The following is a 12,717-nucleotide window of genomic DNA, read 5'->3' as shown; positions in this document are numbered from 1 at the left end:
CACACTAGAAGTGACAGTGGCAAGTGAATGATCCCTGTATATTACCTCTGTAAAGTGCTTGAGATGTTTCGGAATGAAAAATGCTATACAAATATAAGCAAGGCCCTAGGTCCTATGCAGCAGGAAGGCAAGGATTCAGGAGTGTCTTCCTAAGCCTCCCCATCCCCCGGGCAGTGTAGAGAAGTACAAAACAGGCTGTACAGTATACCTTATTTTAGCATTTGATATTACATTAATGTTGCACTACCCTTACATATTCAGTGTACTGCTGATTTTATTTTTATATTGATAGTGCAAGATTGCATTGTGGAAGTTATGGGGATGAGGAGGAAGCTGAGAGTTTTGGTATCTGTGTAGGGGACAGATGGGGTGGGAGCTAGTAATATGGAGAGAGATGCACTTCCTCTTTCTCTTTTGCCTTCTAGACAGGTAGGGTGACCAGACAGCAAGTGTGAAAAATCGGGACGGGGGTAGGGGCTAATAGGAACCTATATAAGAAAAAGACCCAAAAATCGGGACTGTCCCTATAAAATCAGTCACCCTATTATAGACAAGGGTGAAAGTCACTTTGAATTTGGGGAGGGAGAACTAAATTCCTCATTTCCTACTCCAGCAAGCATCCACTGTATCCTGGCCTACTCTCTGCTTCTACTCCCAACAGTGGAATAGTACAAACTAATGTGTGAAATAGTTAACAATTATGACATATAATATACCTTCATTAGGGTTCAAAGTGAGATGAATGGGAGGAGTTAACACTTCTCAGAGTTCTTGTTTCAAGCAGTGAGCAGTTTCAGGCAGGTCTGACTGCATTGGTATATTCATTTTACATTTTGCAGGCTTTCTTTGTGAGCATAGCAAGTAGAGACTTAATTTTTTAAAAACAAATGAAAAATGAGATTCTGGAGCTAATTCAAAGAAAAAACTGCCCTGGGTCTAGGGTTCGCTGTACCTCAGTTCCCTTTCTGGTCTCTCTAAATCACCCCCTCAGGGGATAGGCCTCTTGCTCTGACCAGTTTTGCATGGAATTTTGCAGTTCTCCCTCTCTTAGGCCAGGCTCCGGTCATGATATCTTGTGCACACCAACTGCTTATCACACCGCAAATCTGATTAGGTTCCAGGCACCTGCGTTTCTTCCCTTTGGGAATCTGTGACCAGTGCTATTGAACAACAGCCTTCTTAAAGTATTTTTATTTAGTAGTTGGAACAAAGCATTAGAGAAACAAGAAAAGATTTTAAAACAACTAAACTGCTGACGCACACATTTAGTCTGATTACAGGAATAGAAACAGACCCAACTCACATTCTCTTAAACCACCAGGATCTTTCTGTGCATGTCTGTCTCGATCTCTCTCTCGCTCTGACTGGTTCCTTCTGACAGGTTCAACAAAGTGCCACCCTCCCCGTGTGGGGTCTGGGTCAAATTACCATATTGCTGAATCATTTTTTTGTTTATGGGCCCAGGTGTGAAATATCCTGGTGCCTGACAGTCGGTTTTTCTAGTCAATTGAGCATGCAATAGGGCCTCTCTGGGAGAATGCCCTCTTGATGGCTGCTGCAGTGTTTGGACAGTTAGATCCATTCAGTCTCAATGGGTTATAATCCCTAGCCTGATGCCTGCCTGTCTCCTGTGGGTGAGTGTGTTGGAACTGTCTGCTCTCCTTTGATAGTCTAACACACCATCTTAGAAGTCAAGCACATAGAGCATATTATGATTACAGACTGAAATGCGCAATTGATAGAGACACTCTGGCCATATATCATCACAGAAGGACAATCATGTGACTGATTACATGACCATGTAATCACATTATGCAGGAGGACCTGAATACAAGATGGTATGATGATCATCATTTTCAGCACCGTGGAGCACAATGAACCTACTGATAGGATTAAGAAGAAGGGTTCTAAAGTGATATTTATTGTCTAAAAAGTAAGGAAACATCACGAAGGATTGACCTAATGTTGACCATTATTGAAATGATTTTTGGCCTGTTGAATTTTGGCAAAGGGGAAAGTTATGAAAAAGTCCTTATTTTATTCATGTGCAAAGGAGTGCCCTCTACATTATAGAATAAAATAGCAGCTCCTCTGCTACACTCTTCAGTAAATTACTAATTAGGTGCAAGATGGCAGCTAGCTTCCCAGGCTGACAGCAGCTGGGTGGAGAGACAGAGACAGATGAAGGGTGTGTGTGGAAGTGGAAGTTCTGGGAAAGGATAAGATCAAGTCACTCGGAGCATCTCGGTGCTGAATTAGAAACAGGCATTGAGACAGGAGCTCAAACAAGCAGCTGTTTATTCACTGCAGCAGCTTTGTTAACTGAAACATACACTGAGCATGATACTCCTCTTGCTGATATCAGTAAAGGCGGATAGAGGTAAACTTACCCGTACAACCTTAACTTCAGCATTTCCTGACTGAGTGGTTCACTTTGCACAAAGTGCAGAATCTGGTTTATGTGTCTATAACCTCTTCAGTAAGAATCAAGAAGTTGATTACCAAACATTTGAGACCTCTGGTCTCACTTGTTTGGTAGAAGACTTCTCCCTATGCCAGTCTCTGTCTCTCACTGAAATGTGTGGACTCTAAATTGTTAGCCTTTCTTTCTTAAGAAACACTCTGACACATGCTGGATAACTTCCTATATGAGTCTTTATCTTCCCACTGAAACCAAATGGCATTATGTGGATGTGGCTACATGGCAAACCCTGTCTATATTCACTCTTAGCGCCTTTCTCTAAACGGAAGCTTACCTGTTGTTTTTTCCTGAGTACAATAGCTGTAATGCATTTGTTGCCTATTTAAGTGCTGACGGCGTCTGAAAATCTGTTTGTTTTTTTAAATCAGTGTATAGGACCATGAATAAAAAGTGAGCTATCTAATAGCTTTTTATTTGAAAGATGTTGACTATTTATCTAGTTGACAACCCTGGGGTGATACATTGGTTATCTTCCATCCCCATGGATAACACAGAGTGCTTCTCCTAATGAAGAGGCTGTCATGCATTATCAGGCTGCAGGAGCTGTCTGTTCAGAGAGTCCAGGCATTAACAGAAAAGGAATTGATTGTAACAGGACTGTTTCCTTAGCATGCCCACAGCAAGGGCAGTGTATGTACACTATTTAAATCTGTCTCCCTTCCACCCCTGCTCACTTTACATATCCATGAGGGGGGATGGTTGAGGCTAAGTCTGAGGTACTTCAGGGGAGGCATGTGCCTGGCTTATGGATAAAAGGAAATCTTTGGGCTGAAGTGCTGTCAGTCCCTCTCTGCCCTTTTCATAAGCACTACATTTTTAGCAAAAACAAGGCAACATTGTAACTTTCCCAGAACTCCGCCAAAGCTAACAAACCCTGCAAATGCTAACACAAACAGTTAAAAAGTGGCTTATAAAATGTTTAAGCACCAGATGTAGGAAAGTACGAGGTTTTATTTGTTACCATATGTATGACCATAGTTCAAGCTTTTGTTAGGTTAAGTATGCACTGGACCTGTCACAGCTCCTCTGACTACCCGCTCTTAGAACAACCACAGCTCCTTTAGCTACCCAGATATCTGTTGGAAAAGTAATATGGTAAAACACAAAATTTCAAATAAGTTCTCGGACTATATTGGGGACAACTTTTTGTTTGAGAAGGCACAGGAAGTAACCAGGGGAACAGCCATTTTAGACTTCATTCTGACCAACAGTGAGAAATCAGTTGTGAATCTGAAGGTGGACGGCAACTAGGGTGAAAGTGATCGTGACATGATAGATTTCATGATTGGAAAGAAAGGAAGGAGTGAGAGCAGCAGAATAAGGACAGTGGACTTAAAAAAAACAACAACAGACTTTAACAAACTCAGAAAACTGGTAGGTAAGGTCCCATTGGGAAGAAAATCTTAAGGGATAAAGGAATTCAGTAGAGCTGGCAGTTTCTGAAGGAAATAATATTAAAGGCACAACTGCAAACTATCCTGATACGAAGAAAAGATAGGAAGAACAGTAAGAGGCCAATATGGCTCCATCAGGAGCACTTTAGTGAACTGAAAATCAAAAAGGAATCCTACCAAAAGTGGAACATGGATATATTGCTAAGGAGGAGTACAAAAGAATAACACAAGTAGGGACAAAATCAGAAAGGCAAAGGCACAAGATGAATTGCACCTAGAAAGGAATATAAAAGGTAATGAGAAAAGTTTATTCAAATATATTAGGAGCAAGAGAAAGTTGAAGAATGTGTAAGTCCTCTACTTAGCAGGGAAGGAGAAGCTAATAACTGATGACATCAGGAAGGCTGAGGTGTTTAATGGCTTTTTTGCTTCAGTCTTTACTAAGAAAAGGTTAATGGTGATCAAATACAACTAATATTAACAACAAGGGGGAAGGGACACAAGCCAAAATAGGGAAAGAACAGGTTCAAGAATATTTAAGTAAGTTAGACTTATTCCTGTTGGTAGGGTCTGATGAAATTCATCCTTGGGAATTTCAGAAATGAGCTGAAGCAATCTTGGAACCATTAGCAATTATCTTTGAGAGCTCATGGAGGATGGGTGAGGCCCCAGAGGAGTGGAGAAGGGCAAACAAATTTCTACCTTTCATCCTGAAAAAAAGTAGATGTATTGTTTTGTTGGTGGCATTATTAGATATTGTGTGACCCAGTATTTCCAAAGGTTTGGCTTTTGGGGATTTATTTGTTTTGGTTTTCAGTGGGGGTTGTGCCAGGTTGGTGAACCATGCTAGTACTGCTGAAAGGAGCTGTTAGGAGAGCAGACCAGAGGTGCTGCAGTGTTGCTAAAGATTCCTGTAATAGGAACAAGTTTTGCACAAAGCAGATGGAGAGAAAAATCTCTTTTTTTCTTTTTTTGCTTTCTTTCCCTAGTGATATGCAGAGCTGCAGCAGCGGACATCTGCTGCCTTCCCCCATTACTCACATCATTGTCCCTACCGTTGTATAGAAAGCACATTTCTGTAAGAGTTGCAAGGGCAACGGGAATGACATCCTGGTAAACTTCTGTGCTCAATACAATCCAGCCTGTATACTCAGAGGAATTTAAGACTCTTCCTTTTCCCTTTCTCCCTCTTTTGCTTTCAGGTGGCGGCCAAGGCTGGAGTTTACGAGATCCTGAATCAGCTGGGGTTTGCTGAGTTTGAGAACCTAGAAGACAAGTCTCTCTCCAACCTCCGCTATCGCTGGCAGGAACAGAGCTGTAGCCAACTTCCATTCCGAGGGGAGTTCATTTAGGACCCAACGCTGTGAGGCACCTTGGGAATTTCTACGTTTCTCCAGACTTGGCTGGTTCTCTTGCTTTTTATGGGTGGGGGGAGGGAGAATTTGCCTTAAGGAAAGACTTTGTTTCCAGAAAGATTGGAGGGGGATGGGACACACCTTAAACTGACTTTAAAAAACAAAAATTTATAGTGTTCTGTTAGACACAATAAAAAATATTGTAAATTAAATAACAGGTGTCTAATTGAAAACATTGTGTAACCTTTAAAAAAAATCTCTGAAATGTTTAAAACACAATCTTTTGAATTTAGTGAATGTATTAGCAGCAAGTGCCAAATTTTTCATGGCCTTCCTCACTTTCCCACTTTAGCAGTGCAGACTATGCACTATATATAGAGAGAGTCATATAAATGTAAAAGAATTTGCAGGCCAACTTGGGATTCATGAAGAATCCCATAGGCACTAGAATGAGATCTGGATTTTTATGTTTGTGCATATTTATTACACTTTTTAAAATTAACTTTATTAACAAACTGGAGGTGTTTGAGTAAAATATAAGCCAATAACTTCCCACAGCCCTGCTACAGTCAAAAGCCTTGTTTCCAGTGCCTGGTCGCTTCTGTTGTAGTATGGCACCAAAGTTTCTGTTTAGCAAAAAGCCACATTTTGTGGATCCAGAAATAAAAGATGAAATCTTGGTCCAACTGATATCAACAGGATTTTTGCCATTGAAATCAGGATTTCACACAATGTATCTAAAGCAATTAAATAAAACCTTCACAGAGGAAATAATAAAAAAGAAGGGATTGGAAAGATTAAAAAATAAAATGAATCAAGAGTGTTCAGATAAGGAATAAAGTTGCATTCCCATTATCACATCTGAGGGAGAGGCTGGTTGCAGAAGTTTGGTGAGCAGAAAAGGAATAGTCCAGAGCTAGTATGAATAGGATGACAAAATAAGATATGAAGTACAAATGCACAAGCATGCAGTCTTCTCTTTCCAAATCGGCTTTCATCGGTTGCCAGCAGTTCAGAAGGTGCATACATCAGAAATTAAAAAGTGAATTTTTTGAAAACATTAAAATACCAAGAGGTGTGTTTTATATTTGGAATTGTTTCTATTGCTACTCCAAAATCCAAGCACCAAGGCTTCTGTTTATTAAGCATTTTATTTTTGGCTTCTTTCTGATGGAGCATTTTGTTTTGTTTACTTTTTATAAATGCAAAGCATCAGATCAAGTATTTTACATCTCCAGCAGGATATTTTAGGGTTTGAATTATTTGCTGGTGATATAACTGAATAGATAAATTGGTAACTTGCAAGAGGCAGTCACAATTTCTTTTTCTTTTCTTACCTCTAACAGCCATCTGACAGCATAACATGTTTTCTCATCCCCTATCGTAACTGAAAGGTCGTTATGTTGAAGTGACATAAAACCAAATGAAACTTGCTCATTGAAGGTAGTTTATGGCACCAGTATGCAAAGAACTTTGAAACAGCCCTGTTCTTTATTGATTTCTGTTACAAACAGATGTATACCAATTTTTGTATTCAGTTCCTTTCCTTTCTTATAATGGAACATATACTGTATTTTTTTGCAAAACTACTGTACAGCTGTATGCCTCCACTTTGTTTCTAAATTTTACGTGATCTTTTGGGTTTCTCTATGTGTGTGTTTATTTCATTAAGGTTAAAGATCTTTGTGGGGAGTAGGGTGCCTAAATACCTTTCAGGATCTGTGCCTAAGTGTTCCCTGATTCGCCAAAACAGTTTTTTCAAGGAATTCTTGTGACTAACCTGATAACTTCATGTTTTATAGAGTGCTACTAACAAATCTACCATATTACAGATTTCCCGAAAGTTGTACCTTTAACATTTCTTGTAACTGGGCAAAGACCATTGTGTTTCTCCAAATGGACATTTTGTTCCTTAAAGGTACGATGTCTGGGGTGAATTCTGACTCCATTGAAGTCAGTGCAAAACTCCCAGTGACTTCAGTGAAGCCATGATTTCACCCCTCATGTCCACATTTCCATAGGCCATGAGCATTCGATTTATGGTTTCAGAAAACCTCTCTTTTGTACAGAATGTTGTTGAACTAGCTATTGAAATTATACACTTACTAGAAACTGGGCTTTCAGTAAATGAAAAATTACTATAATCATTTTGATAGTGCTTTTGTTATGTTCTCAAATCCTAAAAGAAAATCTGACAAAATGTAATCTGCAACCTTGCCCCTATGATTCACTAGTTAGCACTAACCTAGGCTACTTTACTGATCACATTCCTTGCCAATCTCCCTGCTTCTCCTTTAATTGAAAAGTAACTTTTTGTTTAGATTTCCCATTTGTTCAATCCAATGAAACTTCTGTGATTCTCTTACCGTTTGTCCACTTTCATTTCTGATCTCTTTGCAACAACCATTCCCAGACAAGGAGATATTGCTGTACCAAACTGTCTTAGCGCTATTCATCATTCCCTTGGGCCACAAAGCATTCATTACGGGCCATCTCCATAGCAGGTGTGTTATATTTCCATTCTCTTCTCCACAGTTCCAGCATTCTGTGATTCTTCTTTTCTGCCTTTGGTGTTTTTAGCCCCCTGTATTTTTACTGTTTAATTTTTTTTCCTGCTAAACAGCTTTGAGTGACTATTAAATGGCAGATTTACTATAGGTATTTCTTAACTGAGTTCTTCCATGTTAGTGAAGAAATAGGTTAAGCATAGGAGTTCAGATTTTTTAGACTTCGATATGCACATTCCCCATAGTGTGTTTAATAGTATGAAGCTGAGACTGATTCGTATTATAAAATTGGCAGCTTAATGCTGCTCAGAGGGGAACAGGCCTCATACATTCTTCCTCTTTGGAATTTACCCATCCCAGTGTACTTCTATTTTTGACTGCCAGCCAGGAATATGGTGTGCTTCATGATAAAAACAAAGTCTTGGTAGGGATTTTAAGTTGGGAAATCCTAAATCTTCCATTTTCTGTGGCAAGAGTCAAATATGGGAAGTGACAAAGAGTCCTTATAGACCAACAGATGTATTGGAGCATAAGCTTTTGTGGGTGAATGCCCACTTCATCAAATGCAACCTGGGAAGACAATTCTACTAAAAGTTTGGGATATCTTATTCACTTTGGGAAAGAAATACTTAAATCATTCAGCAATGAGATCAAAATATCTATCCATCTTGTTTAGTAGAGTCTGCTAATCTGTAGGACCTTTGTCTTGTTCCATTTGATATGTGTGGGGTATTCACAGCTCACTAAACCTAATTGTATTGAATGTAGAGACTGGATTTATAATGATTTTTTGTGTGTGTGTGAATTGAGATGTTTGGTACTCTTTCTAAATGTCATTTCAAATTCATGCCATTCCAGGAGTGAACTCTGTAGCAACCTTTTGGGGCCATATTTCTAAATATGGCCTCAAATTCTATGCCAGCCAAAATGCAGAACTTGCTTTCACCCATGGTACTGGGATTCACACACTTAGCTCTGATTATTATTTGTTTTATTGTAGTGCCATTTTTCTATCCATTTTGCATGAACAAGTGCAGTTTTCAGGCTGATGCTGGGGCACTATTACCAGAGATGACCATCACCTCATCCCCCTGAGAGATGTCAAAAGGGGGGCAGGGGCTGTATAGGCTCCTGAGCTGAAGCCTTTGGGTTAGCTCAGTGAGGTTTGAGGATATATGGGGTTTTTTCTCTTCACAGAATGCAGAACATATTAGCACTGACAATGCTAATTATGGCCTTGGAGTTCCTGTTCTGAAATAGTATGAACTAATTACCTAAAATAGCACTACTGGTTATATGTGGAATTCTGTCTTGCTGTTCTCTTAATTGCAACTCGAGGAAGCTTTTTCTGAGACTGGCTCCACATGCCACTAAAAGGGCAGAAAGGAGGCGGGGAGATGTGGGGATACATGGAGCCATGACTCGGCTCCCCCAAATGCATCACCCAGTAAAGGCTAAACTATGCTGTGTCCAGTGCTCCCTCTCCACCACTCCCCCACTACAGACAGGTGGAGTTCCAGGGGAATTTTGCCTCAATGGGGCACAATTACTTCCTGGAGCAGCACAGCAATGACTCCCACCCTACTGAGGTATTGAGCCTAAGGGCTCAATCTAGCTCTAAATTTGTAATACCCCATACATACCAGTTATTCCAGCAGGGGCTGCAGTTGTGAAAGGAGATGTGCTCTGGTTTCACACTGCCCATCACATGCTCCCTTAACAGGTACAGGTGTGGAGGCAGTTGAGCTGGCTGCAAAAATGTCAGGCACTCTCTAGTCAAATCTGTAATACAGCTTCTCAAAGGATGTTTCAAATGATTTTTTTCCTGCAATAAAAGGTAGGGAAGATCACTGTGCATTCTGAGAATAGGATAGATATAGGGGAGGGGAAATCCTAGCCCTGCTGAGTGGGTGGACCTTTGCTCCAGTGGGGCTTTGCACAGGCACACGAGTTCATTTGCAAGGATGTGACTGCAGGAATTTGGCCTGAGACTGAACTTGGGATGGGATGGCCATAGCAGTTGTGGATTCCAGTATTTTCATGTGTATTTTTTTAAATAAAAGGTGATATCCATTACTTTTGACATTCGGGGATTTTTGTGATTGGTGTATATGGTGCCAGCGTCACGGAAAGCTAGAAAATGAAACCCTTTTGTTGGCTAGGAAGCTAGTAAAGATTAGGATCTCACAACACCATCACACTGACGCAAAGGATTAGATCAGCTGACTACTGGTAAGAACAGCAAAACTGGACTGGAAAAATCAGTGACCACAGGCTCTCATTTCTAGTAGTGCATCTGCCCAGAATTTGTGTATAGTGAATGTGGGCCAGACAAGATGTCACAAAGGTGTTTGTTCAAGCTGCAGTGATGGGTCTGAGACAGAAGGATAGCAAATGGGCATGATATCGATTTCTTAAATGCAACATTTAAGTTGTATATTTGGGAAGTGTGGAGCAGGAAAAGGGGGTGGAGGTGGAGCAAAATCTCAATGCTGTCTCTTTCTTATAAAGCAGACTTTTTATGATCTTTTCCTCTTTGTGCACACAAGTTTCCATTGAACATCCTTGTGATTGAGAGAAGGTTTCTTTAGAAATGGAGGACCTTACACTAAGAGAGAGAGAAATGGAGAGTGAGAGAGAGTTTCTGCCTTGACAGATAAAACATTCAGTTCAAGACAGGAATGATCTCCATCCTATAACATCTCAGTTTCTATGTAGTGCTGAAGATCCCACAAGTGTTAGGAAAGAGTGTGACATTCCTTAGGGGGGCTGTTTCCAAGTAATAGGATCTTTACTAACTACCTTGCATCAAACCAAACTGCTGCATCAGCAGAATATATGAAGCAGTGGGCGGGGAGGGTGAATTCTAAGGATGATTGTGGTACGGTCACAATCCACTATCCCAGTAGGGGTGGGTGATGGGTGTTGCTATGGGCAGAAGAACAAGAAAGCTTAGGGGAGGATTGTGGAGTGAGAAGAAAAAAAAAAACAGATGGGACATTAAAGAAGGTGAGAATGCAATGCTTGTTTTGCTTTCTGTTTAACATATGTATATATAGTTGCAAGTTGTCCAGAGAAAATCCATTTAAAAATAACAAACCCTCAAAGTATTAAGATGACCTCACTGAATTAGACGCATACCATGGAGCCTTCGAGGTGGGAGAGTCACTTAAATCATAAACATATTACAGGAAGAAATTCCTTCGCCCCCACCAACACTGCAAGTAAACACTTCAAGCTACCATTACACCAGCCAGAGGGAGAGTGGGTACACTTGATTGTTTCTGAGCTGGCTCTTTTGGGAACTAAAATTATAGGGGAAATCATTTTTTAACAGCAAAAGTAATTAACCATTGGAACAATTTACCAAGGGTTCATGGTGGATTCTCTATCACTGACCATTTTTAAATCAAGATTGGATGTTTTTCTACAAGATCTGCTTTAGGAGTTATTTGGGGGAAGTTCTATGGCCTGTGTTATACAGGAAGTCAGACTAGATGATCATAGTGGTTCCTTCTGGTCTTGGAATCAATGAAAGCCCCACAGCCATTCCAAACCTCTGTGGTGTGAAAGCCTCTGGATCAGTAGATTATCCCTTTTGCTGCTCCACAAGCCCCCAGTGAATTCTGTGGTTCCACTATTTGCTGAGAACATTTCCTCAGGTTGAAGTGAGTGGAACATCAAGCTGTAAGAGAATGATCTTAGTAGGATGTATGTTGAAGAATCAGGGTCACTGAAACCCTTGAGGCAGACACTACACTACATACACAGATCACATCCTCAATATCAGGCTCTTAATGGAATGAGACTAGAGTAAACCGCCCACTGGCTGTATAAGAGGACGAGTATATACAATGTCATCATAAACATAGACACCATGGAACTTGCTGGCACAGCAATTATTCCACTAACCTATTTTGCTAGTGGTGTCAGTACTTTGGCTAATATGTTTCCATCCTGGCTCAAAACACCCTGACCAATCCCATTCCTAGCCAACCCTCACCCCATCCCTGCTCCCTCTCTCTCTCCCAGGAATGCCGTTGATGCACATCTGTCCTGTCCTGCAGCAGCCTTGCTATTCTAGTCTTGGACCTTTTACTCAACTTTCCAGTACACTTCAACCCTGACCTGCAGCATTCCCTGCTGTTACAGACTTGGGCCTTTCTGAGGAGGTTCTGCTGAGTGTGTGTTGCTGTGGTTAAATGAGCAACATGGAGAATGAGGATGAAGTCACCACCCCAGACACATTAGTCACCTGACGTCAAAGGCTATTCCAATAATTAATTATCATCTTCCTCCTCTTCCCCTTATTTGTTGAAATTCCTTGAAATTGTAGCCATCATCAGCAAGGAAGAGGTTTAAAAGATTTCTTTGTCTGGAGCTGCATGAATGTTCCTTCTAGTTTATGCCACACCTCAAGGGAAATTGAAGATTCTTAATCCAAAGAAAATAGCAGCGATTGAAAAGCATTCAGTCTGAGACAAGGAAAATATGGCTGTGCATTAGGAACCTGTTATTAAAATATGGTTAATGAACAGAAAACTGACCTTGTTACTGTATCTTCAATTAACTCTATTTGATTATAGCAAGTGTTTCCTTCCATCAGTTCTGTGGAGGCAAAAGCTGCATTCTGTGCTGCCTCACATATCATTAATGAAAGCACCAGCTAACTGACTCCAGAATCCTTATTGCTGGAGATAATGTATGAGGCGGGAAGGACCCCACTTGCTTTTCAGACACCAGGCTGAGTTGCAGAGATTCCAGCCTTGGACATTAGAAACAGAGTAAGTCCTGCAGACACGGAGTCCATTTAAGGAAATCTAGGGGCATTCTCCTCTCAGAAATGCTTGTAAGATAGAAACTCAAAATTGTACTATTTTCAGGCAGATGGTTGTCTAGTTGACCTTTTAACTGATAACTATTTAATTTAAACCCCAGGGACCTTATATTTTTTGTTAGACTAAAATAAAAAACATATA

At 40.5% G+C, this 12,717-nt stretch overlaps 1 protein-coding gene across 2 annotated transcripts in view; it reads left to right on the top strand.

Annotated features, from left to right (window-relative positions):
• The window catches only part of PALD1 (phosphatase domain containing paladin 1), a 186,358-nt gene extending 179,481 nt beyond the window's left edge, over positions 1-6,877 (top strand). For both annotated transcript variants that reach the window (XM_054034020.1, XM_054034021.1), the window contains exon 20: positions 5,079-6,877. In XM_054034020.1, the coding sequence (XP_053889995.1) occupies positions 5,079-5,228 (150 nt within the window). In that variant the 3' untranslated portion in view covers positions 5,229-6,877. The remainder of the gene's footprint in view (positions 1-5,078) is intronic.
• The last annotated feature ends 5,840 nt before the right edge of the window (positions 6,878-12,717 follow it).

Source organism: Malaclemys terrapin, chromosome 7 (assembly GCF_027887155.1).
Source record: "Malaclemys terrapin pileata isolate rMalTer1 chromosome 7, rMalTer1.hap1, whole genome shotgun sequence".
NCBI classification, from domain to species: Eukaryota; Metazoa; Chordata; order Testudines; family Emydidae; genus Malaclemys; species Malaclemys terrapin.
This window is presented reverse-complemented; position numbering and strand designations above follow the sequence as displayed.